The 27,700-nt window shown below is 34.6% G+C and overlaps 1 protein-coding gene across 1 annotated transcript in view; it reads left to right on the forward strand.

The window, feature by feature from the left end:
• Positions 1-27,700, forward strand: part of GRID2 (glutamate ionotropic receptor delta type subunit 2) — a 1,404,853-nt gene that overhangs the window by 1,003,938 nt on the left and 373,215 nt on the right. Inside the window, exon 9 of the mRNA XM_045820339.1 lies at positions 18,101-18,202. Within this exon, the coding sequence (XP_045676295.1) occupies positions 18,101-18,202 (102 nt within the window). The remainder of the gene's footprint in view (positions 1-18,100; positions 18,203-27,700) is intronic.

Raw genomic sequence — 27,700 nt, forward strand, 5'->3', positions numbered from 1 at the left:
TGTTCAGCCCAATTTCAGATTCACAGTAAGCCCTCTGTAAATGGTAGATACAATGACTTGGACAGAATTTATGCCTATTTTCTCTGTATCTGTGCTTCAAAAATAATTTAATATGTTTAAATCCAGAGAATTTTTGTTACTTTACCCAAATTAATACCTCTTAAAATTAAATTTACATTTTAATAAATCTCCAAAATGGTTTTCAAGTAATGAAAAGCAGCTGATATCTCTAATTTTAGTAGAGGATAATACAGGAAGGTCTATTATAATGACTGAGTCAATATTCCTGAGAAATAAACCTTGTTAAAGCTGCATCACATAAGGGAAGGTTTTTATTTATTTCTCCACTAAGTATTCTATAGTTTTCATCATAAATTAACCAGCTTCTTTCATAAAGGGAATTATTGATAAATTAAGCCACAATAATAATAAAATCCCATACATGGTTCACAAAATTTATAAGCACAGATGATGGGATTCTAGTATTAATTTTAAGTGAATTTTTATTAAAGAGCTAGAGATACTCCTCAAGGTATGTCTAAGAAAATGGTCTCAGTTTTAGTCTGTTTATATTCCAAATTTTTATTCCAGGTTTTCTGAGACTGCCCAAATGTCAGATTCTCTTCTGAATCTGTATCTTTATCCTGTAGATTGAACCCTTTGTGCATCTGATTGTTTGAGTCATCTGTAACTTTGAGGTTACAATTTGTTTTCTGAAAGGATAACTTCTTGAGTAAGCTCCTAGTTGAGTATCATTTCTTCAGCTGGACAGAACATCCCTTTGTGAGACTTCCTTTGTTACCTCCTGAATAATTCCTACTATGTACAAAAGGCCAAGATCGATTAGTGATTGTATCCTCAATAAATTGTGATCTGAATTGTTGGCAAGACAATATTGACACTTTGTTATTGATTCTCTATATTAAGGAAGTGTGTCTTAAGACATACTTTCTTAATACACTATGTGTATGCTTTACATAGAGAATATGATAGGAAACATATGTTTTCATAATAAGATTTTATTATATATAACGAACTTTTATTAAAAGTTTAATCTGGCCCCAATCAGCACGACTTGGTTGAGCATCATTCTGCAAGGTGAGGAGTTGCCACTTCGATTCCTGGTCACCGCACATGCTAGGATGCAGGCCATTCCTCCCTAGGGGTGTGCTCTAGAGGCAACCAGTCAATGTTTCTCTCACACACGGATGTTTCTCTCCCTCTCTTTCTCCCTCCCTTCCCTCTCTTTAAAAATAAATAAAATCTTTAATAAAAATGTTTATTCAGTCTCTTTACTTGTGATTTTAAATAAGACAAATTATATATTTAAATATTATTGAATTAAGGATTAACCAAAATGTTGACTGAATAATATATTGATAGAAATACAAGTTGTAAAAATTATTTCAAAATTTTTCAGGTGGGTGCACTTTCATTCTCTCTGATTTCAAAATCTATGTCTGACTGTAGGTAATCACACATAGCATATTCTGTCCCTTCCGATTTCTGCAGTTGGCTTTAGAAAGCCAAACGTAGATTGTATTAGATAAATGAGAAATCTCTCTTTTTTATACTACTATACTGTTTTCTCCATAGAAGATAAAAAGATATATTCGAAATGCACCTGTGTATGGCTAAGGAATAATAAGCTTACCAATGTACCTATTAAACTAAGTACAATATAGTGAGAATAAAGAGATTAATATTTTGAATCAAAATCATGTATTGATTGTCTATTATAACTTAGTGACATAAAAATGCTGAAGGTATTGTAATGAATAAAAAGGTGACTCCAGCCATCAAAAAACTAAAATTTCGGCCAGGAAAATAGACAAGGAAGTGGCTAAATTCTAAAGTAATGCCCCAGGTAATAAGCACCCAAGAGAGACTTATTTGAGAAATGCTGCAAGGGCAAACTCATTACTGTTTGGCAAGTACTTTCTCAATTCTAATTTGGGGAAACTTAAATTAATCAATATATACAGAAAGTCAATTGTCCCCAAAGGTTCGAATCTCATAAAACTATGTCTTTCTCTAAAGAGTGTATTTTAATTAAATAGGCCTAATAAGAAAAGCTTGATACTAAAATGAGAATTTAAAATTGTAACCTGTAGTGAGTTGAGTATCCCCTTCCACCTGGGATACATATATATATTTTCCCCCTCCATGAACTAATCCCCAGACCCCATAATTGTGACCTTATTTGGGAAAAATAAAAGGTCTTTGAGTTATAGTTAAGAGAAGGATTTCAAGATGAAGTCATCATGAATTATTCAGGTGGGCCATAAAGCCAATGGCAAATATTCTTATAAAGGAAAGGCAGAGGGTGATCTGAGACAGAGAAGGGGGAAGAGGTGATGCCATGTGAAGATGGAGGCAAGACAGGAGTTATACAGATAAGGGGTGGAACCACCAGAAGCTGGGAGAGGCAAGGAAAGAAGATTCTCCCCTAGAGTCTTTGGAAAGAGCATGGCCCTGCCGACACCTTGATTTCAGATCTGTCCTCTGGAACTGTGAGAGAACCAATTTTGTTGTTTTAACCTACTAACTTTGCAGTAATTGTCATGGCAACCGTAGAAAACAAATTATGGTCTATCGTACCTTGTTTTCCAAAACATAGACAGTTTTGAAAGTGTTTCCATCAGGTAATACAAGGATGAAAGTACATACAGGAATGTCTCAGAATTGCAAAAGGGAAACATTTTTTAATTTGCAAAAAAGCTTTAAGATATAAAGAAAAGTATTGGGAAAATGAAAAATATCTCTAAAATATGTACATATATGTACAACTTTCTATACCTTGTAGAAACCTTGAGTATCCAGTAATTTTTGAAGGCAAAAGTGACCATTGAATGTCCATAAGCCATTTGTTTAATCATTACCATGTAATGAAACACCCCCAAACTTTAACTGATTTAAAACAAAATCTCTCCCTGGCTGGCATAGCTCAGTGGATTGAGCATGGGCTGCAAACCAAAGCATCACAGGTTCAATTCCCAGTCAGGGCACATGCTGGGTTGCAGGTTACGCCCCCCAGCAACTGCACACTGATGTTTCTCTCTCTCTTTTTCTCCCTCCCTTCCCTCTGTAAAGAAACAAATAGATAAAATCTAAAAAAGAGAGAGAGAGAAAAAAAGAAATGCCAAATTTAACTTAAAAAGAAAAAAAGAGAGAGGAAAAAGAAATGCCAAATTTAATTTAAAAAATAAAAAATAAAACAAAATCTATTTTATTTCCATGTGTTCTGTGGCTTTGGTATTCAGGCAGAGTTCAGAGGGGACAGATCACCTCTGCTCCACACGGTAACTGGAGTAGCTCAGTTGGAGTCAGAGGATCCAAGATGATGTCACCCCAGGTCTGAGAACTTGGTACTGGCCATTGGCTGGGCTCCCTTAATTCTCCTCCATATGACTCCTTTATCTTACCACATACTCTCTCATTATTCAGTATTCTAACCCAGACTCTTTCTTACTTGATTGTTGGTTTCAAAGGTGAAAAAGAAAAGCTGCAAGAGCTTTAGAGGCCCAGATCCAGAAATCGTGTATCATTCCTTCTACCACACTCTACCAGTGAAAGCAAGTTACAAAGTTAACCCAGATTCAAGGACAGGGGGAATGGACTCTACTTCTTGATGAAACATTGGTATGCATGCACAGGCTTAGGAGGAATTTTCTGTGGCCCTCTTGCAGGTAGACTACTATATTGTGCTCTGCTTTTCAAATCATTTTATTTGATGAAGTCTGAACCTTTCTCACAGATTATCTTCCTCCTTTAAATACAGAGCACTTATTATGTATATGTCTTTCAGAAATCAGTAATATACTGCCTAGTGAACTTTCTTGTAGGTTTTTCTTTTACAGAAAAAAAAAGATTTCCTGATTGGTCACTTTGAAAATATTAAAAACTCTTGGAGGTGAAAGATGATATTCTGTGTTTCCTTGTATCTCATAATACAAGTGCAGCAGGTGTTTAATGCATAACTACCTTCTTGATTAATAAAGATTAAGTGATGGAAGAATAACATATATATAGTATGTATAGTTTTGTATTAGAGTCTACTAGGTTATTTATTGCTAAGTCTCTTGCAGATTATTGTGATCAGTTAATCCTGACCTCTTCCAAGTATCTCTGACTTTTGCTATATTTATCATATGTATGTGATTATAGCTAATAATCACCAATGGAAGTATATACAGGGAAACATATTTAAAATCATTAATTTCAAAAGAGTAATTGGAAAAGCACATATATCCACCAAAAATAACAACTCTTTTTAAAATATGCCTGCATGTTTAAACATGCTTGATAATATGAGAGCCTCAATTGTTTAAATGTTTGCAATATCCTTCAATGAAATAAAAATTGTCTTCAAAGCTAGTAAGAATACTCAGAGATAGAGTGAATCATTTGGTGATTCACCATTACTCGTGAAACCCAAACATTCCACCCACATATTGCACATAAGTATAAGCTTCTGACAAAAAGGGAGCCAGAAAGAAAGAAATTACACCAACATAGGCAAAAGTGTCGTGTCAGCATGGACATCACATAAACTGAATGCAATGGCTGCTTTTACTGCTTATCATAAGAGTTCTTTGGAAATTTTGAACGATAAATTCTCTTTTGTCCATCACAGGAATGAGTTTTGCTATATATCTGTCATATAAAACAATTGTAGACTTATAAAGGATATTACTAGATTAGCTGATTTATCCCTCAACTAGTGATAAAACCTACATGCTACAAAATCCTGTAGTCACTAAGATTTAACTTATTTTTTGGGAAAAAGAAAACCTATTTGTTCACTCAACAAATATTTGTTGTATGTGAACTTTGTAGGTGCTTGATGTGCATCAGTAAATAACACACAAAGTGATCTTTGTCTTTGTGGAACCCATAGCTTAATAATCCCATCAGCTCTTCGTGTATCACTATCAATAATATGCATGGCCTTTATATACTTTTTAAATTGGTTTGCTCATTTTATAAGAAACTATTCACAAAACTGACCCAATCACTAGTAATAAGAATCCCATTGATGATTTGTAGGAAAAGACTTTAAAATTCATTTACATTGAAAACCATTTCATTTTCAGATGAAGATACTGATTCAAAAATGTTCTTACTTGAATATTCTTGAATGTTTGTACTAGGTACTCAAATAGCCAGTCCAATGTTCTTTAATTTTTCCTTACTCTTTAAAAAATTATCTTTCTTTTCCTAAATTGACTTAGTTATAAAATATATTCACAAAATCTAGCAATATCCACGTATATTATCTATAAATTTTTTCGTTCCATATAACAGAAACTCAATTTGATACCTGAGGCAAGAAAGAGGGTTTTTCTTATAAGGAAATTTCAACTTCTCAATTACCCCGAAACAACTAGAGCTAACTACAGAAACAGGAACTCAGAGCCATTTGGGGGTGTCTCTATGCCTCTTGCTCTATTCTTCCCTGAACAGGTTTGTTATTAATTGAGGTCAAAATGACCTAGCAAGTTCTGGGACTAAACTACCTGGTTTCAAATTCTGGGTATTTCAATTGTCATCTGAGTGACCTAGAACAGGTCAATTAAGCTCTTTAATCCTCTATTTTCTCATCTGTTAAAATCAGGATCATTATAGTATTTGCCTGATAAGATTATAGCAAAAATAAATTAAATAACAGGCAGAGCTTGGCACAATGTCTATCTCATAGGAAGTCTTTAATGAAGGTGAACCATCATTATAAAATGAGATAAGTCAAGAGCTGAGCTGGGGAGCACTGAGCTACCAGCTGTGGGAGCAGTTGATTAGAAAAGTCAAAATGAGAATAACAATCAAGCCTTTATTTACCTACTGCTATTGGAAAAGTGAGCCTAAAGAAAAAGTCCAGGTTCCCCACAGAATGGCACCAGGCAAGGGTCAATTGTATCAACACAGATGGGGGGAATTGTCTCACAGTGGGAGGGAAACCTGATCAAATGTTCCTTCAGTTTTATGGACCTGGGGCCTGGGTGGGGAGGGATAAGAGAAGGGATAGGAATGGAGACATACTAAGTATAAAGATAGATTAAAGTGTCTTCAAGGTTATCCCCACTTCTGAACTCTTCAAGGAAGCTTTGGCCAGGGCCCCAGTGGCTCTGGAAGCTCCTGGGCTCAGCATTCTGATATTTCATAAAAGACCCCAAAGGGGCCTGGGTTCTTTACTACACTTTCATTTCCCAGGCCTTGAAGGTAAAGCCATTGTAATTGCCCATTTCAAGCGAAAAACACTCATCAGTTTTGGACCACAAGAGGATTCTGTTATCTTGAGAGGGCTTTCTTCTAGATGGGTAATGTTTCATTCTCAAAAGTCTCCATTTTATAGATATTTTTTGGTTTTCTTTCTAGTGAAACAGTGTAGATACAAGCCTTAAAATAAGGTCTGGGATATAGGAAGCACCTGGCAGAGGTTACCTAGTACTCAATTTCTTAGTATTGCTATTGTTGTCATATAATTGTTTGAATTAGAGCTCTAATATGACATCTTATTGTCTACAGAGTAAGGTTATATCATCATTCCTCATACTGAAAACTTTTGTAAAACATTTCTTAATCTTCATTAAACAGATCTGTAAGAAAGATCACAGGAAGATTTTTATTATACCCTTTGTGCACCCAGAAAGAATGAGAGTTGCTAATTTACATTCCAAATTAAAAAAAAAAACTTAAAAAGCTCACCTATTGGCTGGCAGCACAGTGTCTTGGCTATATATATTGAGAACTTCATTTAAGGAATCATTTTAAAAAAACAACAATCACTACAAGATATAAGTTTCTTGTTTAAAAATCACCTAAATTTGTTGAGTATTCAATGAAAATTGAATCCCCACTTTGTGATAGGAACTATGTGTTTATTAAAGGTGGAGACAAGATGATAATTTTTCCTGATCCCCTTGGAAAGTGACAGATAACTATTAATATTAATAAATATTAATCATATAAAATATAGATTAAAATATAACTGTGATATTATTATAAAAGAGAGGAACATGATGCAGTATTGGAGTGACATGAGCTAGCCTAGGGTAGGGACAGGTGGTCAGGGAAGTTTACCTTGAGCTATCGATGTTTACATTGAAATTTGAAGGATGAGTTAAAATGAATTAAGTAATTTATTGAATAATGGCAAGTGTTTAAGATTCTGCCAATCAAGAAAAACTATGTTTTTAAGATCATTGGTTTTCAAAGGGACTTAAATCAATGATTTTGAGCAGAAGGAAGAAATAAATATTCAACCAGAACAAAATGAAGAAACAAGAACTCAAAAAAAATGAGGAAAAACTTAGGATAGGAACCTCTGGAACAACTTTAAACATTCCAACATCTGAATTATAGGGTTGCCCGAAAGAGAAAAGGAAGAGCAAGAAATTTAAAAATTATTTGAAAAAATAAAGAACTTCCCCTATCTAGCAAAGGAAATACACATGCAAGTCCAGAAAGCTCAGAGGGTCCCAAAGAAGTTGGACCCAAGGAAGCACACACCAAGGCACATCATAATTACATTAACCAAGATTAAAGATAAAGAGAGAATCTTAAAAACAGAAAGCAAAAGGAGACAGTTCCCATAAGACTATCAGCTGATTTCTCAAAAGAAACCTAGCAGGCAAGAAGGGACTGGAAAGAAGTATTCCAAGTCATGAAAGGCAAGGATCTACATTCAAGATTACTCTATCTAGCAAAGTTATCATTTAGAATGGAAGGGCAGATAAAGTGCTTCCCAGATAAGGTCAAGTTAAAGGAGTTCATCATCACCAAGTCCTTACTATATGAAATGTTAAAGGGACTTATCTAAGAAAAATTAAAAAGATCAAAACTACTATGAACAATAAAATGACAACAAACTCACAGCTATTAACAATGGAACCCAAAAAGAACAAAAACAAACTAAGAAAACTAGAACAGGGACAGAATCACAGACATGGACATCACATGGAGGGTTATCAGCAGGGAGGGGGAAGGAAGAGAACAAGGGAAAAGGTACAGGAAATAAGAAGCATAAATTGTAGGTAGAAAATAGACAGGGGAGGTTAAGAATAATATAGGGAATGGATAAGCTGAAGAACTTATATATAACCCATGGACATGAACTTTCGGGGTGGAGGGATGCTGGTGGGAGGTGGGTGCAGGGCAGAGGGGAGAAGGGAGAAAAATGGGACAACTGTAATAGCATAATCAATAAGATATATTAAAAAATTAAATCACTGGTTTTCAAATTTGGCTATAATTTGGAATCATGTTGAAGGTAGAGTTAAATGGATTGTAGGGATTTTTTTTTTAAAGAAGTGAAATTTATAGAAGACCAATGAATTAGATGTTAAGTGGTAAACTGACTTCTTGGTTTCTGGCTAGTGGAACTGGATGGATGATAGGGAGTAGATTCTGAGCTTCATCTTTTAAATATTTGAGGTGCCTTTGAGATATCTAAGCATAGGTGTTAGAAAGAATAGAATATAAGGGAATTTCTGGTCTTGAGACTTTTAGATTGGGGACAAAAATCTAAAGTGCGATAGAGATGATTTACATTCAACATTGTAAATTAATATTAACTTTTTAAATTTCATTAAAATAATTATTTTCCTTGTACAAAACACTGTAATAGATATGACACACGCAAAAATGATTAAGATGGTGCCAAAGTTAAGAACTATATTTTTAGACATGTGCTCCATCACTAAAATCAATGACTCCAGAAGGTCAGTCAGAACAACCAACAAAACACTGTTATTGTAGGAATAACAATAATGAACACCTCTTTAGTTTTCATGACCAAGAACATGTCTAAACACTTGACATATATTGTCAATTAACACTTCCACCAACCCTATGAGGAAGCCACTTTTACTATTCCCGTTTGAAAGGTGAGAAAATTGAGGCCCAACATCACAGGCCTCGCAGTGTCAGAACTAAGTAGTCTGGTTTTAGAGTTTCTGAATTTAACCACTATGATATATTGCCTCTAAATAATAGTAATAGTAGTTTTATACCCTTAATTATTTTAAAAGAAGGGAAGATGTATAATGATGTTAGAATATCATTAAATCAGTTAAATTCCAAGTGATGTCTGAGAGAGGCCACTATGGCTACATAGAACAACTCTGAGCTATTTTCATATGTATATATGGCTTCTCATGTTTATAGTTTTTATTTGTGAAAATCACTTAGGTTCATCTTGTTGTAAATACAGTTTTACATACAGCAGAAAGTTTTTTCAGCAGTAATACAGAGAAATATAAGTGGTCAAGTCAGGGGATTTTTTTTCTGACTTTCAAAGACATTTTATCCTGAAGAAGCTTAAGTGCTAAGGCCGTTCCACATAATCTAAAGAACAACCACTAGTTCATGGTAATGACCAAACTGTAGGAATAGAAACCTAGGAGGAAATTTCTTTTTTTTTTAAGGCAATCTTTTTTTTTAAGATTTTATTTATTTATTTTTAGAGAGGGAAGGGAAGGAGAAAGAGAGAGAGAGAGAGAGAGAAACATCAATGTGCGGTTGCTGGGAGCCATGGCCTGCAACCCAGGCATGTGGCCTGACTGGGAATCGAACCTGCGACACTTTGGTTCACAGCCCGAGCTCAATCCACTGAGCTATGCCAGCCAGGAGGAAATTTCAACAAAGGGGCAAATTTTACCAACTGAACTTATTTTACTGGTGGAAATTCCATACAGAAAATTATCATTGGAGGGATTACTGGCACACTGCATTCCTATAATATCAAAAAGGACAACATTCCAGTTTAACTCCATAAAACTGTTTTAGAGTCAACTTGCCATATATATTTTTTTAACTTTTAATCCATTACAGAACTAATATCTACCAAATAAAAGCTGTATATTTCTAATGGGTTGTCTTTCAGCTACTTTGCCTATGCATTAGTTGTTTCCTCTTTTCCTTTGAAGGCTTAGAAAGCAAAAAAGGAAATGTAGTGGCTGGCAACATCTCAGCACAGTGGATATTTTGTGTCCTGCAGCTGGAGATTTGGTACTACAACTAGGCTTCGTTGGTTCCATATGAATACAAGCTATAAATGTAGGGATTTCCATTTGGTATCCAATTAAGAGCTCTCTTGACTCCTGTTATTAAAGCCAACATGCTACTGAGCGTAAAATTAAACTTGAACAGTTCGGCTCCTTTTGACATTGTAGCACTGCCTGAAAAATAGGAAGGTAAGTCAAACATCATCCTTTAAAGCCCATGGACAAATGAAAAGTGAAAACATTCAGAGCAAAAATAAATATTTAAAACTTTGGTATTATATTAATGACATAACATGTGATGTTAGGTAGGAGCATACTACTATTCTCATACAAATACATCAACCAGTTAGTTGAACATAAGATATTACATTGATTTTAACAGAAAGCTACAAGATTATTATTGCTAATGCTCCAATGAAGGAAATAATTAAAGCATTAAGCATTTTTTAAGCTTCTAAGATGACTTTGAGCAATAACCATAAAATACTATAGGAAATCGATATACAGTAATTGAAAGGAAATTGAATTACTTTTTATTTTTGCATCCATTCTAAATTTTGTCTAGACTGCCAGACCATGGAAGATAGTAAGTCTTTTTTTGCCATCAGCATTATGACTTTCTGTAAATCTCAGGTACTGCAGGGGCCACTTTTATTATTACTTACCAAGAAAGGAGATTTTCTGCATTTTCTTTATTAGTCTGTGGTTTCATTGTTTAAAAAAAAGACAGATTGAAAAGCAAAAACACAACCAGACAAAAAGGACTTTCTCCACGTAGCCAGGGAAGTCAAGTTAATGAAATTTCAAACAATGTAACCAGGGAAGTTGTTAGATGAGCCTCACAATTGAACTTAAGTGAAATTCTTCTAGTTTTTATCAAACACTATGCCTGTCAATCTTGCTGTACTGCAAGGGATATGACCCATTGAAGATACAAATTCAATTTGGATCTATATGAACTCACTTTTATTGCTTATGATTGGAAGAGTTATTACAATCAAATATAATAGCTTGAGGTGAACCTCTGGGTAATGAATGGGTATGAACAGAAATTAAAGAAACTTAACACTTGAGAAATCTTTCAAAATGATGGGGATAATCAACATTTTCTTTCCTTGTTGCTGATGTTTACTTCATCTTTCATGTTTGGTATACATTTTGAGAGGCATCCTCAGGCTTTAGGGTAAATGAATTATGACCCATGCTTTTCTTTAGTAAGTTGGTCACACAAAGTAGAGATTTAGAATCTCTTGTCCACTTCATTTTTCTACTACTTTCCTTAGTTTACTCAATGCCTCTTGACTCTTTGAGTGGATAAAAGATAACACAATGGAAGAAGCAGAACATCTCATCCTCAGTTGCTCCTTCTATAAAATAGTAATGATACCTTTTTCATTGGGTGGTTTTTAAGAGTAATTAATGTATGTAAAGCTCTATATACTTGTATATGTGATAATAATTTTTACAAAAATAATGACACATGATTATTTTGCCTTTAGAATTGTATTAACAAAATGTGAATTCACTAGCTATTATGTTGAGCCAGCTTTTAAACAGTTCTGAATCTCAGTGTCCTTGACTATAAAATAAGAGTAACTTCTCTACTTAACCTTGAATAGATTGTGCCGATGAACAGTCTTTAAACTGTAAGGCAGCACCATATTTTATAAAAATTGAATCCACACTTTAAAAAGTACTAGTTTAAGTCTTAGTTTCCTTTCTTAGCAAATATGTGACCTTAGTTGATTACTTAGTTTCTGTGCTTACAATGTAACAATGATAATAGCACCTTCTCATAAACTTATTTTGAGGCTTAAGTGAGATCATGTATTAAGAGTTCAGTACCATGGTGACATTTAGAAAGTATTTTTTAAAACTGTTCTATTCAATATAAGAAATAAATATTATTTTCCTTCTTTATTTTTTATAGATAGAATTGGTCTTTTTATTTTATGTATTTATTTTTAATTATATATTATTGATTATGCTATTACAGTTTTCCCCTTTGCTCCCCTCTACCCAGACCCTGCCTCATTCGCTCAAGCAATCCCCACACCATTGTCCATGTCCATGGGTCATGCATGTGTGTTCTTTGGCTACTCTATTTCCTGTGCTGCAGTTTACATGCCTGTGACTATTATGCAACTACTAATTTGTACTTCTTAATCCCTTCACCTCTTTCACCTTTCCCCACAATCCTCTGCCACTGGCAACCATCAAAACGTTTTCTGTATCTATGACTTTGTTTCTGTTCTGTTTGTTTATTTTGTTTTTCAGATTCATTTGTTGAAAAATATGTATTTGCTGCCCTATTACTCTTCATATTTTTTTTATCCTTGTCTTCTTCTTAAAGAAGGCCCTTTAACATTTTATGTAATGCTGGTTTTGTGGTGATGAGCTACTTTAGGATTTTTATTTTTGGTGTGGGAAGCTTTTTATCTATCCTTTGACGCTTTTCTTTTTAAAGATTTTTTAAAAGTAATTTATTTTTAGAAAGGGAGGAAGAGAGGGAGAAAGAGAGGCAGAGAAACATCAATGTTTGTGGTTGCCTCTCACATGTCCCCAACTGGGGATCTGGCCTGCAACCCAAGTAGGTGCTCTGACTGGGAATTGAACCGGCAACCCTTTGGTTCACAGGCCAGTACGCAGTCCACTGAGACACTCAGCCAGGGCTGTCCGTTGATTCAAAATGATAGCTTTACTTGGTAGTGTAATCTTGGTTGTAGATTCTTGCTTTTTATCACTTTAAATATTTCTTGCCAATCCTTTCTCGCCTGCAAAGTTTCTTTTGAGAAATCAGCTGACAGTTTTATGAGGGTGCCCATGTAGGTTACTAACTGCTTTTCTCTTGATGCTTTTAAGATTCTCTTTTTGCCTTTAACCTTTGCCATTTTAATTATGATGTGTCTTGGGGTCAGCCTCTTTGGGTTCACCTTGCTTAGGACTCTCTGCACTTCCTGGACTTGCATATCTGTTTCCTTCACTGAGTTAGGGAAATTTGCTATCATTTTTTCCAATAGGTTTCCAAATTTTTTCTCTTTCTCTTCTCCTTCTGGCATCCCCATGATGTGAATGTTGGTACACTTAAAATTGTCCCAGAGGCTCCTTACACTATTCTCTTTTTTCGGATTTTTTTTCCTCTTGTTGTTCTGACTAAATGTTTTTTTCTTCCTTTTGATTCAAATTATTGATTTAATTCTTGGCTTCATCCACTCTACTGTTGATTCCCTATAAATTGTTCTTCATTCTAGTTAGTATGTCCTCCATTCTGACTGGCTCTTTTTTATGGATTCATGCCCCTTTTTTATGCTGTTGAAGTCTTCACTAAGTTCCTTGAGCATCCTTATAACCAGTGTTTTGAATTCTGCATCTAGTAGCTTGCTTGTCTCCATTTAGTTTAGTATTTTTTCCTGGAGTTTTGTTCTGTTCTTTCATTTGGGCCATGTTTCTTTGTCTCCTCATTTTGGCAGGCTCCCTGTATTTGTTTCATGTATTAGGTAGAGCTTCTACATCTCCCAGGATTGGTACAGTGGCCTAATGTAGTAGGTGTCCTGTAGGGTCCAAAGGCACATTTTGCTCTATTACCCAAGTGGGTACTCAAATGTGCCCCCTGTGCAGGCTGTGTACACTCTCTGTTGTAGTCAAGCATAAATTACTGTTGGCACATCCAAGGTCAGTCACTACCTGTGTTCTATCCCACATCACACAGCATAAGCTACAAAACAATCTGCAAATGCTTGCTACTTGTGCTGGGCTTGGAGGTGCCCAGCAAGGCCAAGCTGTGAACTAAGGCCAGCTTCTGCTAGTACCAGGCCTGGGCCAACTTACTGAGAGGTATGGGGCTCACTGAACCCAGATGCTGCTTGTTTGACATAATTTAAAAAATCTGAAGCATGGGCCAGTACTAGCCATTTATATGGAAAAGCCATTGGAAACAGCTCAGATGGGCCCACAAGTTGGGTGGGGCAAGGCATGAGGGAATCACCAGGGTGGGAAAAACAGTGTGAGCCCCATTGATGGAGTAACAGATATGGTGCCTTCCTACCAGCTCTCTGGCTCTGTGAGGGGAGGGCTCCCCGGAAAAGGAACAGTGTCCTCTGCCAGCACTTCTGTCGGGAAGAAAGCTGCCTTTCAGCTCTCCCACTGATGCTGTACAGTTCAGTTTGTCCACATTCTTTGATGCCCTTCAATCTGTTGCTCCCATGCTGGAGCTCTGAGGGAGTGTGTCTAAGTATGTCTGTGCCTTAGCTGTTTAAGAGAATCTGCCAGGGAATCCAGTAGTTTCTGTCTTCTACAGCCTCAATCCCCACTGGTCTTTATAGCCAGAAGTTATGGTGACTTCTCTTTCTAGCACTGTAGTTCTGGGCTGGGGGACCTGATGTGGGACTGGGACACTTCATAACTGATATATACCTCCCAAATTTTATCTGCTGCACATGAGTGTTGGACTAGCCCTTTCATGCTCTACCCCTCCTACCAGTTACACTGTAGTTTCTTATTTAATTCCATAATTGTAGGACTTCCATTCAGCTCAATTTCTGACGTTCCTGAATGATGGTTGTTCTACAGTTTAGTTGTAATTTTGATGTGGTTGTGCAAGAAAGCAAGCCTTGTTTACCTACATCTCCATCTTGACTGGAAGTCTTATTTTTTTTATACATTTTTTCTTGTGCCCAATGTTTATATGTGATGAGTTGATATATTTTATTTCTAGTTTTCCAGAGATTTTGTGTCTTATACTTTCTTTACCTTAGAATCCAGTCTCTGAAAATCCCAGTTCATATGGCCCACAGCTAACATTCAAATAACATTAAGTACTGGAGTTCATGAATATGAAGAACTGAGTTAAGTGAAAGGAATTACCAATCCTAAAATATAGGCTGCTGTTAATAAGAACAGGAGTAACTTCATAAATGCTATAATCAAAAGGCATGTGAGTCTGATAGAGAAAAAGAAAGGAAAAAAGGAAAGGGGGGAAGGAGGAAGAAAAAAAGAAGAAAATATAAAAGTGTAAAAACTTTATCAAGCCATTAAGCAAAAGAGAAAATTATGTCTTATATGTAAGAGAATCTGGCCAAACACTAAAATATATAAGTACCTCATATCACTATATACTCACCAATCATGCACAAACTTGATATTAAAAATAAAACTTCAAGGAAGGACATTGATTGGCTTGGGTCACATAAACAATCATTAAAATTGGTAAATCAAAAAGCTATAGTTATGAAAAAATTGGATCATTTGGAACCCTTGTCTAGGGATAAAAAAAATAAAGCAATTATTTTAACCAAAAGCAAAAACACATTAGCAATAATATTTAGCAATATTGTTTGAAATTTTGCCATTTTAATTATGATGTGTCTTGGAGTCATCCTCTTTGGGTTGACAAGCAACAAGCAACAAGTACTTTCCTTGTCGCTGATGTTTATTTCATCTTTCATGTTTGGTATACATTTTGAGAGGCATCCTCAGGCTTTAGGGTAAATGAATTATGACCCATGCTTTTCTTTAGTAAGTTGGTCACACAAAGTAGAGATTTAGAATCTCTTGTCCACTTCATTTTCTACTACTTTCCTTAATTTACTCAATGCCTCTTGACTCTTTGAGTGGTCAAATAGAATACAGGACATTTTAATCTATTCTTGTATTATTATTTATTAATTCCCCAAAGGACCAAAGAGAGGGGTGGAGTTCGTAAAGACAGGGCCACTGGAAGATCAACGTTGAATAAAATAAAAAAAGAGAGAAGAAACATCCTGTATGCTACAAATAATGTTTAAATCATTATCCTGGTCTGAAGACAAGATAGATCTACCTACTTTACCTACTCCAATTACTTTTTCATTATTGTTATTTCAAACCCCCCAATACTAGTGTACTTTAGAAATTTTAAATCATTAGCTATATTCAGTTACGTGAAAGGGAGGACAGAATTAAGAAGAAGGTAGAAACCATATATTTTTTAATGTTTCTCCAGAGCATCATTGAAACAAACTTCTCAACAAGTTTTATTTATCCCAGTGGGAACTATTTTAACTAGTCGGCATGCCAGAATACCATGGTCAGGTTGACACTAATGGATATCATTTATTTAGGCAAAATTAATAATAAGTTTACCAAATTGAAAAATAAAAACACACAATGTGAAAAAAATGAGCTTCTGTGTTTACTTTGGCAGCTTAGATATATTTATCATGAACAAAATGAAGTAGCAAAAGCTATTCATTCAGCTTAGAATTAAGTAATATAATTGTAAAATGGATAGCACATTGGAAATTTAGCTCCTCTCCTCATAATTGTAGATCACTTTTTCACTATTTGGTTTAGGGAAATAAAGTCTTAAAAAAGTCATCAGAAAAAGTGCACATCAAGCAATGTAATTGAGGATAGACTTTGGTTGACCTCAGAAGAGAAGAAAGCTCAAAGGAAATTTCATAAGGTCTTAACTTTGACAAGAGGACTACAATATCTCTGATTAAATTAGACTTTCAACACATTTGGATTTGCTAATTGGATCAAAGTCCTAATTAGACTTTTATGTAACTGAGAATGACACATCATTGCATAAATTTAATGTGCTTTTACAGTTGAAACCAACAATTAGCAGCCTTTTCCAAATTATTTTAATAAGAAAAAAGCTGGCTTTTTGTTTATATTGTAACATCCCTTTCTTTTAACATAAACAGGGTGGGGTAAAGGTGGATTTACATTTGTGAGTGCACTAAACAGAATATATTCTTGTATTATTATTTATTAATTATTGTATTATTTTTCATACAAGCAACTGTAAACCTACTTTTGCCCCACATTGTATTATGTACATTTTAGTTTTAATAAATTCCTTTTGGGGAACTCAAAGAGAAGCTAAGCTTTAATAGGAAGCACCTGAATCATTTATTTGTGAGAAATACTTGCCAGTATGTTGATGACTTTGGAAGCCACAAACAAAATGCAACACAAAGAAATAAATCACAGTCTGTAGAAGGAAGCAGCCCAAATAACCATGCGGCCCCCTAAACCATTCAGTTAACCAAAACATTCTCTGAATGTGACTGAAGGCTTTGTCGCATTTTTTAATCTGGTAGTTGTGGAATAGGATCCCAATTGTGAAGGCTCATGGATCTGGTATCAGGATTAATGGCATGACATTTCTCCCCAAGATACACATTACAGCATTCCCTTCGCAGCTTTGCTTCTGGAGCAGTTATCTGCTAATTCAAGTCATAGCACCTCCTTTTCTCATTATTTCTGAATTGAGAATCATCCATTTTTATGCCTTGTGATTTATAGGTAGTAATTTTAAAACTGGTAGTCATCAGATTTGGATATTACAAGAGATAAGAACTACATGAAGATGTAAATTTAAACCAGTGTTTTGAAGAGTAAAAAGCAGTGAATCATGACAAGACTTTAAGGGAAAGACTGTTGCCAAAATTATCCAAGTTAAATGATGCCACTGACAAAAAAGGGTAAATTATATTGTCTTATGTACTGTGAATATTTGAAATCAACAAAGCCATATACATGATTTTTCCTTAGATAAAAGCAGTAATCTTTCCCAATAAAAGCAGTGTAACATCTAATTAAAACCATTGAAACTGTAAAAACATCTAACTTGTGCAACAATCGGTATGTTAAAGCAGACATCATGCTAGAATTATATGCACTATTATTCTTCCAATTAGTGCATTACTGGGATGGAGTTATTGGTGTATTTATAACTTCTCATTAAGTTGGATGTCCATGGCCAGTCTCCTAAAGCATTTCAGGTACTGTCATATGCCATGTGATGATATTTAAAAGCATCAAATAGTATTTTAATTGCTCATTCACTAGTAAAAAAGAAAACCTGCACAGGGCCCTTCCTGCACTGGGCCCTTCCTGCACAGGGCTATTCCAAGATTTATCTTGGATACCTTCCAGAGAACTGTATCACACAGGGCTATTCCAAGATTTATCTTGGATACCTTCCAGAGAACTGTATCACACAGTATCACACAGTATCTGTATCACACAGTTCTCTGGAAGGTCTGTCCATAGGTGGTTGGACTGCTCCTCTGGAATAAAAGTGATGGTGCTGTTTTATTTTTCAGCTTGGATGCTGGAACCCGGTCACTGGGCTGAATGGGTCACTGACTGACAAGAAACTGGAGAATAACATGCGTGGAGTGGTCCTCCGTGTGGTGACTGTTCTGGTAAGTGTGATCTGAGCCTGTGGTTTTGGCTTCTATGGGCTACATTATTCTTTATTTATGTTTTATTAACTGATGCAATCATTTTAAAAGAGCCTTAGCAAATCCTGACTATGCTCTTTCTAAGATATTTTTAATGGTTATATTTTCCAGACTTCAATTTATGTGCATCCAAATTAGATTTTTGCAGGCTTTTCTTTTAATTACAGTGCTTTTGTCAGTAACTTTCTTAGAAATTTTAGGCTGGAATTCCCTCCTTCTACCGAGTCCTACACATGATAAAGTGAAGGCATCCCTCCGGCATTCTCTCACTGAAAGCCTGGACCTAGAGGATCCACAAGTGTCGGGAACTGGGCCAAACAAGGGTAAATTTGATTCAGGTTGTACATTCAGCAATACTTAAACTTGAGCAATAAACAAAGCCAATACTTTTCCAAAAAGGCCCTACTTCAAAGGAAAGACCATCCATTTGTTTAACACATAATTATTGAATAAGAGATGTATTTCAAGCTCAGTGCTGATTACTGGGGAAGCTAGTGAAAAAACAAATGTGATTTTTTCTATACCTCTTATCATCTAGTGATTCTGTGAATATTATATGAGTTATACTTGTGAAACCTTTATTGCAATTCCATTTGCTTGTTAGAAAATAAAAATAGCCCCTGGCTGGCGTAGCTCAGTGGATTGAGCTCGGGCTGTGAACCAGTGTCGCAGTTTCGATTCCCAGTCAGGGTACATGCCTGGGTTGCAGGCCATGACCCCCAGCAACTGCACATTGATGTTTCTATCTCTCTCTCTTTCTCCGTCCCTTCCCTGTCTAAAAAATAAATAAATAAAATCTTAAAAAAAAAGAAAAGAAAAATAATGATTGTTATTGATTTATATATTATTTTTCTCTCATAAGAAGCATAAAATATTAACAGAAATATTCTTAAACAGTAAGATACTCAAATGGGTACTGTCTAAACAGCCATAAAGCATGAAGACATACACTCTCCCTGGCTATTTCAGTGCATTTGCCTGGTCCTACTTTATAGTTCATTTTGAAACTAATAGTAATAGTTCTTTATTTTCCTTCAAGAAACCCTCCTTGTTTTTTAAATTTAAAAAAGTATTTCTTATAAAATAAAAATAAAAATTTCAGAATTAATAAACAGGAGAAACAGACTTTTTTATATGTTAATGCTAATTGGATATTTACCAAAGTTTATATAGCTTTGGCTGCCCTCTGTATATTGTTTAATACAAATTAATTCAATATAATTTCATGGTATAAAAATATCTGTGAGGCCCTGGGTGACATAGCTTAGTGGATTGAGCATGGGCTGTGAACCAAAGGGCCAAAGGGTCGCTGGTTTGATTCTTAGGGCACATGCCTGGGTTTCAGGTCAGGTCTCCAGTATGGGGAGCACAAGGAGAAACAACACATTGATAGTTCTCTCCTCCTCTTTCTCCTTCTCTTCCCCTCTCTCTAAAACTAAATAAATAAAATATTTAAAAATATCTGTGATATTCTCCATAAAAAGAATTATAAATGAGTAGTTTACCATCCCCCTTATTGATGTCTATAGTTTATTACTAGTTTTTGTTTCAATATGATTTTCAATTTTTGGAAAATAATTACATTATGAACAAATCAAAACTGAAATGTGAAGGTGCTTCTGTATATATGTACCCAAGGGTATAAATATGCATTTACATCAATGTGATATTGAAAAAAACAGACATTTAAAATGCAGTAAAGTATTAAGTCTCTTCTTTAGTGATTAACATGAAAACTCAAGTGACAATTGCAATAAAAGATAATATATACACTCTGCTTTTGTCTTCAGGTTCATATTTTAAGGCAAGTTAACCTCATTTAGTCATTAAGCAAATATTTATTTAGTACTTGCCATATGATAAACTTTTTAAATGAGATAAGATGAATAATATGCATACCTATTGTATTATTTCTTATAGCTATATTAATACCTCAAAGTATTCATAGAATCTGGTTGGGGAGAAGCACGTATAACAAAAAAGCTAAGATGTATTAAATAGATACTATGTGCCAGACATTCTACTAGTTGGTTTGCATATATAACTTTATACAATCCTCACAGTATTTCTAATAAATAGGTAGCATTGCAATCCAAAGAACTTGGTAGAGGCAAGTGAGACATACAGAGATTGAAAAAAAAAAACATAAATGTGAAGGATTACAACAGAGGGTAAGTAGCAGAAAGAGGTGGGATTCAAATCAAGGAAATCTGACCTCAGACCCTGTAACCTCTTTCCTCTTAACACTACATTACATTCTCTGTAGTCCTACTGTGATAACTGGGAGAAATGAGGTATTCATAGGATATAATTTGACTGGAGTGTTTGAAATATTTAACTCAATATTGGGAAAGCTTCATAAAGCCAATTATTTTAAATTCCTTTCCAGGCTGAATAAAACTATTGTTATTTGTACATAAAATGGTATTGCTTCATACCGTGTTAATGCTTGTATGGCCCAGTCTCACCTTTATGACTCATAATGGTTTATTTTCTGCAAACTCAGCCCTGCACAGACCCCAAATATGGTTGCTGGGTAGAAGTATAGGAATAGTTCGTTTCACACAAGTCTTCTGTGATGCAATATGGACTTATCAATTGAGTGTCCAGTTGAGTAAAAGATTGTTACACTTATTACACTCCCACAGTATATAGCCATTGTACTTAATTTTTCAGGCCTCCTGTTTCTTCCTGTAATTGCTACTTGAGTGGAAACCAGGCATAACCTTCTTAATTATCCCTACAAACACCTTTCAGGTCTAGCTCTTCCTTGTATGGTTTTGGAAGCCTCCACCTAACACTGAGGATCACCACTCTCCCCTCAACCCACCCACCCACTCCAAAATTTTGATGCCCACTAGATTTGGAAAAAAACCCCTCAGATTTGGTCTATATTAGACTTGATTTAGCCCCCTTGAATTCCAACACTTAAGAGAGGGGAAATAGAAGGGAAGGACAATGTATAAAAGCCTTGTGGGGTGGTCTGTCAGCCATTACTCTATTCTAACTGCAGTCTAGTCCCAGGTCTACACACACACACACATACACACACACACACACATCCCTTTTACTTCTTAGAAAGTCTATGCTATCTGTGACACACTTAAGATTTGAAACCCCCAATCTTATCACTGTTAATGATACTTCATTGACTTGTAGGAAATAATATGATATTTGTTTTAAATTAAATGATTCAGCATTATATTACTTGGGATACCAGGGGCAAATAAATGGTATACTCAAATAGTTAAATGAGGAGAATTAAATAAAGTAAAAACAAATCAACAAAGGATGTTGAAACACCATGGCATAGGTTCACAGCAAGCCTTGATTCCCCTGATGTCTGGTGGAGGAGTGAGGAGGGAGCAGTATTAACAGACCCACAATAAATGGAGCCATGGCATAAAGAGCACAAAATAGTAACTGTGACCTTTGGTATAGAAAGAAGATAGAAAAAGAGAATCCTTGCCCAAACCACAATCAGGCAGTGAGAAAATGGGAAGAGTGGTTACCTCATTGTCACTCCTCCTGTCTGTTCATCTCTTTTCATTGTCTCTAGTTACAAATCCAACCATAAATGAAAGGACAAGAGAGCCAAAGTAATGAGGACCATAAAGGTCAGCCTCCCCTATCACAGAGTAGGGCACTGAAGGACACAATAGGTCTGAAGAGGAAAACAGAAAAAGCAACACCAGCAGCTATTATTTGAACAAACCCATTAAGAACTTTACATATGTTTAGGTCTTATACAAAATCTATAAGAGATATACTACTTACATTAGAAGGATAAAAATAAGGTACAAAAGGATAAATTAAATTTCCATGTCCTTTTAATTAACAAGAGCCAGAGATAAGTTTCAAGCACAGAGATCCTAATTCCAGAGGACATGTCCTTAGCTACTGCCTTTGAAATTAGAATGAACTTTTGTTAGGTTTAAATTAAATATAACTTTTGAGATTATAAATGTTATTGGATTGGTCACCTAGGCACATTTTTCAAAATGTCATCCATCATATAAAGATAACTTTATATTCAACCATCACCAAAACCACATAAATAAATGTCTTAGATATGGAAGAAAAGAAAGAATGAGAATAAACTCCAACTTATGATCTTGGCCCTGCTGTTAAATGCTTTGTTTCCATATTTGGCTTGCTGATCTCTACTTCTTCTTCCAAGTGGACCAAGTGTATCACTACAAGGCAGTTTGTAAGATTAATTTTTTTCCTTTTAACTTTCTAAGTGTACAAATATAGAGAGCCATAAATGGTGAATTACGTCATTTAATGTTTTTCATGGCAATTCACAAAACCTTGTTGGATGCATCACTGAATTGTACATATAATTGTAATAATTATGAATACTTATGAAAATAAAATGGAAAGAAGTTGGCAGAAAGTGAAAAGAAAGGCAGGCTTGAGAAGCTATACTGCAAGAAGAGCATGATGTCTGAGAAACATAAGCTAGCATTAAGAAGGAGCTCACTGATTAATACTTCCTATTTGCTTGATTTGTTTTTTCTTCAAACAAACACATGACATCTCTAATAAAACATGGATTCACCCATAAACTCATGCAAGAAATATTTATTGTAACTCCTAAGTGCTTGGGATACATACAAAACAGACAAAGTTATGACTTGGGAACTCATTTTAGTAGAATATCTTCTAGAGCTCTTGGAATATTTTTTAATGCAGTCATTGTTTTACATTAAATCTGCAATATAGTAAGTATCCCTTTGCCTAAAACTACCATGAAAGCAATTAAATAATTCTGTATAATTATATCATCAGAAATGTATGATAAAACTGTGATGATAATTTTTCTACATTTTATAAATTCAGAAACATATAGTTTTTCACATTTTAATATCATAGAAATCTGTACGCATCTTTATATCTCCTTGATGTTATAATCAACACCATTTTTAGTTTTTATTAGTGGTAGGTAAAATGATTGTGCATCTCATAATTGAAAACATTTTAGATTAAATAATGAATGGATGGTATTTTTACAAAATTAATTAAGTTAATGGATATTCCTGGAAAGTTGAATTCAACAAAACTGGGAAAGAAGCCATCATAAACATAGAGACTATTTTAAGAATACTTCCAAAAGAAAAGAAATGACAGTAGGAAATAAAGCCAATTTTAAACAATGGGACAGTAATAACAATAAAAAATTACATTCTAAACTGTAATTGTCACTGGAGTCATAAAAAAGATAAAAGTAGAAAGTACACAAAAGCAGCTTATTTAAACCAATTCCACATAAAGCAAAGTCCAAACTGTGTGTTGAGAGAAAGATGTTTCCTTAACCAACTCACCATAGGAAGAGTGTAGCAGGCAGATGCCTACTGAGCTATCATTTTAAGAAAAATGTCCTTTTTATAAAATATTTCTTTATAATTAGTCTCACTTTTTGGAATTTTTTAAAGCAGCTCTTATTTGCATGTGAAAATTTACATGTTATCTGAGATCATGGAAAGGTAGAACAATTATATAGTATACCCTAAACTATTAGCATTGACTCAGTAAATATTTATTGAACATATATTGTAAGCTAAGCATTGTGCTACATCACAAAGAGAAAGGAATAAGTAAGATATAATTCTTGCTTTCAAAGAGTTCCTCATAAACCATTTTTTCAAAATTGTTAAATTCTCTCTATGAAAATAGAACCCAAGTGTGAAAGACTCAGAATTAAATACATTTTGGAGAAGCTGGGAAAGAATGATAAAGTTGAGAGAGAGAGAGAACAAATACCAAAGTCTTTTTGTGATCTTTATAGGTTTATAGGACTGCTTAATTTAATTTCTCATTCAGAACACTCCTTTTTCTGCAATAATTTTATTACTGTTAGACTCTTTCTCTAAACTGTAAGTACCAACTAAACACAAAGTTGGTTTTCACTTACAATACCTGGTATATAAAGCAAGTCATAAATATTTATTAAAGAAACACAAATAAAATGTCTTGGTAACATGAAGTAGGGAGAGAGGCCGAAAGAAAAACAGAGAGAGCGAAAAGAAAAAAGGTAGGGAAAGGAGAAAAGAAATAAAGAACTTGATACATGATTACAAAAATATGAACAGCGATGGACACAAGACTATGCCTGAATAAGTAATCTTAGGATTCTCCATTCTTTGATTTCCATCCACTAAATCCAAATTTTCAAGATAAATAGCAAATAATTACTGTATTATTAAATCTTACGACACATTTACACTAGAAAATTACTTAACTCATTTACAATGTAATCAAATAACTATGCTTTTTTAAGGCAAAGAAATAGAAAGTTTTAATTCAAAAATCAAGAATTATTCGTTTATCAAATAACAAATCCACATTTGAAGGGAAGTCACAAACACTGTAGAGAAACATTTATATTTTCTTGGCCTTAGAAATAGTCATTGTTTTCCCTTTGTTTCACAATATTTTCATTTCCATGTGGACTGATATTTCATAATTCATGTCTGCCTATCTGTGGAAAGTGTAGAATTAGACAAAATCAGGAAAATGAAATAGGGGGAAAAGAGTAAATTAGAGTATAATTTTCTACGTCATGATCTTTTAAGGAAACTGCAATTTAAATAGAAGGAGAGAACCTACCTCTTCCCTTGTGTTAATTTTTAAAATTTAACCTGCTTATCTTAAATACAGGTAAAAAGTAAATTTGACTTTTTTAATTTTAAGAAACATTGTGTGTTTTTTTTCATGTTAAGGAACATGCAGGCAACAGTTTCTCAATTTGTACAATAATAAGTATGTATGAATGGTAAATACAGTAATTTATATATGTCAGTGTAAGGGCAAGCAAATACCTACTTTATTCCAGATATACCATTTAAACAAAAAGGAAATGATATGCAATTAATTTTCTTATTGGAAGTACTTTAATCTATTTCATTTCTTTTTTCTCACCCAGTCTCCTCTCTTCAATACACCCATATTAAAAGCATTTTACATATACTACAAAAAATATTAGATTTATAATCAAAAGATAGCAATTCAAGATTTATCTTTTCTACTTAACAGACTAGAGCTTATGGAAACCAAGCAGTTGTTCTGAACCTCAATTTTTCTGTCTGTAAAAGAGGAATAATAGAGGTGGCCTCCTGGGTTGTTCTGAGATTAAATTATGTGACAGCTTTCAGTAAAGTGCAGAGTGTTTGTTGTTACCTCTGTAGCAGAAAAATGATGTGTAAATTAACTAAAAAAATGAGCATGACTGATTATAAAAGCATAATTAATCATTGTCATCAATCTTTAGGTTTTTGTAGGAAATTATTTAAAGATTCTAAAGCAGACAAGTCAACACAAACTGTGTAGTCATGAGTTTTAGGCCCAAACACTGTTACCATAATTTGAAAACTTGCTGGTAAAAACTACAACTCTCATGCTAGTGAAGCTTGTGCTTCCTAGAGAAAAAAATAAACAGAAGTACCTGATACTGAAAAAAAAAACAAAATTTAAACTGTATAAATTTATAAATGTGTGTTAATTATATCATCCCAAAGGAAATATGGGTTTAGGCTAGAATTAAATAGATTCTATCTGTTAATATGTAACTAAGAAAATACTAATAATAATAGCCATGAAATTATGCTATTATTATGCTAAGTTTTTTCTAAGACTGTCTTCCAAGTTGTTTCTACTTAGAGACTTTGAGCATTTGGAACCCCTGCAGAGGTTCAAGGTTCCTGAGTTCTCAGCCTTCAGTCTCATGTACCCAGAGGCAAAATTAAAGGCTAGCAGAATAAGCTTGATGAGAAGCTCTACAGGGAAGGCACAAACAGCAAGGAGGTGGAAAGGGAGTTGATGGCAAGCTCCGGTAGCAGTGTCTGAAAAGGGTTCCTTTGCAAAAGGCAATAAATAAGAAAGTTCAGTTCAGAGCCCCAGGCAAAAGTTTCAACTGTGGCTGAGAAAATTTTTAGTGGATGTTATACAAAATAAACTGAAAGTTGCAATAAAATATGGTAAATGTCATTTAATAACTACTTAATTTGAACTACACATTACAGCATTGTGGTTAAGAACACCATCCCTGGAAGAATTCCACTTTTAGGTGGCAGGGTGAGACATTTTCTGCAAAACTGCAAATAACTAACTAAATAAATCATAACCAAATTTAAAGTCTCTGGAAATTTCCCTAAGTGCATATGGGAAATTATCACTTACTCAAGACAATCTACTAAAACAAGTGTCTGTGGCATCTGAGCCTCATCCTGCCCCCTTTCCTTCCATCTCACCATCTGCCCCATCCAGCTACATGGAAACTCCACTCCCAGAAGGTTTGGTCAAGAAGGCAGGGCTTTCTCTCTCCTAAGTGCCCAATCAGGGCTTCTCTAACCTGGAGGGACAAGCTGCCAGCATTTTGCCTACCCTTCAACTCTCATTTGAAGGGGCTAAATTCCTGATGAGTGTGACCAAGAATTCGAAGGCTCCCTTTTCCCACTTAGCCCAAGCCTTACAATGCAGTACCCACTCCAAGTGTGGCAGGCTTAGAATACTGGAGGCCTTGATTGCCATCACTCCAACTTTTTCTGAGGGCAGAGGTTCCAAGTCACCAGAGATAAGTGGAAAAGACCAGAGACTGCTACTTAACTCAGTATCCAGAGTAGTCACACAAAGATTTTGCCCAGAGAAGAGGCGATCTGTAAGAAAAATGTGCATTAAGTATTCTCCAATTATTTGAAATAGAGGATGGGGAAGTTCAAGCCTAAGGCTCCTCTTAATTAATAGCTCAAGCTAAATCATATGATAGATAGCCCACCAGAGAAAACCAGGGAGTGAGATAGCTAAGAATATCCCTCCTGGAATCCTAATAAATTTTAAAGGCTGACCACAAAAGTGATCTCTATCAAAATTTATTTTCTTTAAACTACTGAGAAAACCCAGGACATTGTTGACAAAAATAAAGCAAATAGCCAGTAATTAGTGGAACCTAATGGCTTAAAGACTACAGTGAATATGACACAATATAAATATGGACACAAACACCTTCAACAAAATGCTAAAAACTGAATCTGGCACCATATAAACAGAATTATTCACTGTAACCAAGTAGAATTTATCCCAGGAATACAAGGTTGGCTCAACTTATGAAAATCAATGTTATTTATTAATAAAGGAAGGAATAAATACATAATTATCTCAAAGATATAAAAATTAATAAAGTGCAACATCCTTACATGATATAGAAAGGTCAACAATCTAGTAATAGAAGGGAATTTCTAAACTTGATAAAAAGCATCTATAAACCCACAGTTAGCATCATATTAATGGTAAAAAACTGAAAGCCCCTTCTAATCCCTTAAGTTCGGTAATAAGACAAGGATGTCAGTTCTCACTATTCTGTTCAATATTGTGCTGGATGTTCTAGCTGCCACAATTAGGCAAGGAAATTAATAAAAGGAATGAGATTAGAAAGGAAGAAATAAAATAATTTTTATTTGC

Source organism: Phyllostomus hastatus, unplaced genomic scaffold (genome assembly GCF_019186645.2).
Source record: "Phyllostomus hastatus isolate PE091 unplaced genomic scaffold, TTU_PhHast_1.1 phas_scaffold_39, whole genome shotgun sequence".
In the NCBI taxonomy this organism is placed as follows: domain Eukaryota; kingdom Metazoa; phylum Chordata; class Mammalia; order Chiroptera; family Phyllostomidae; genus Phyllostomus; species Phyllostomus hastatus.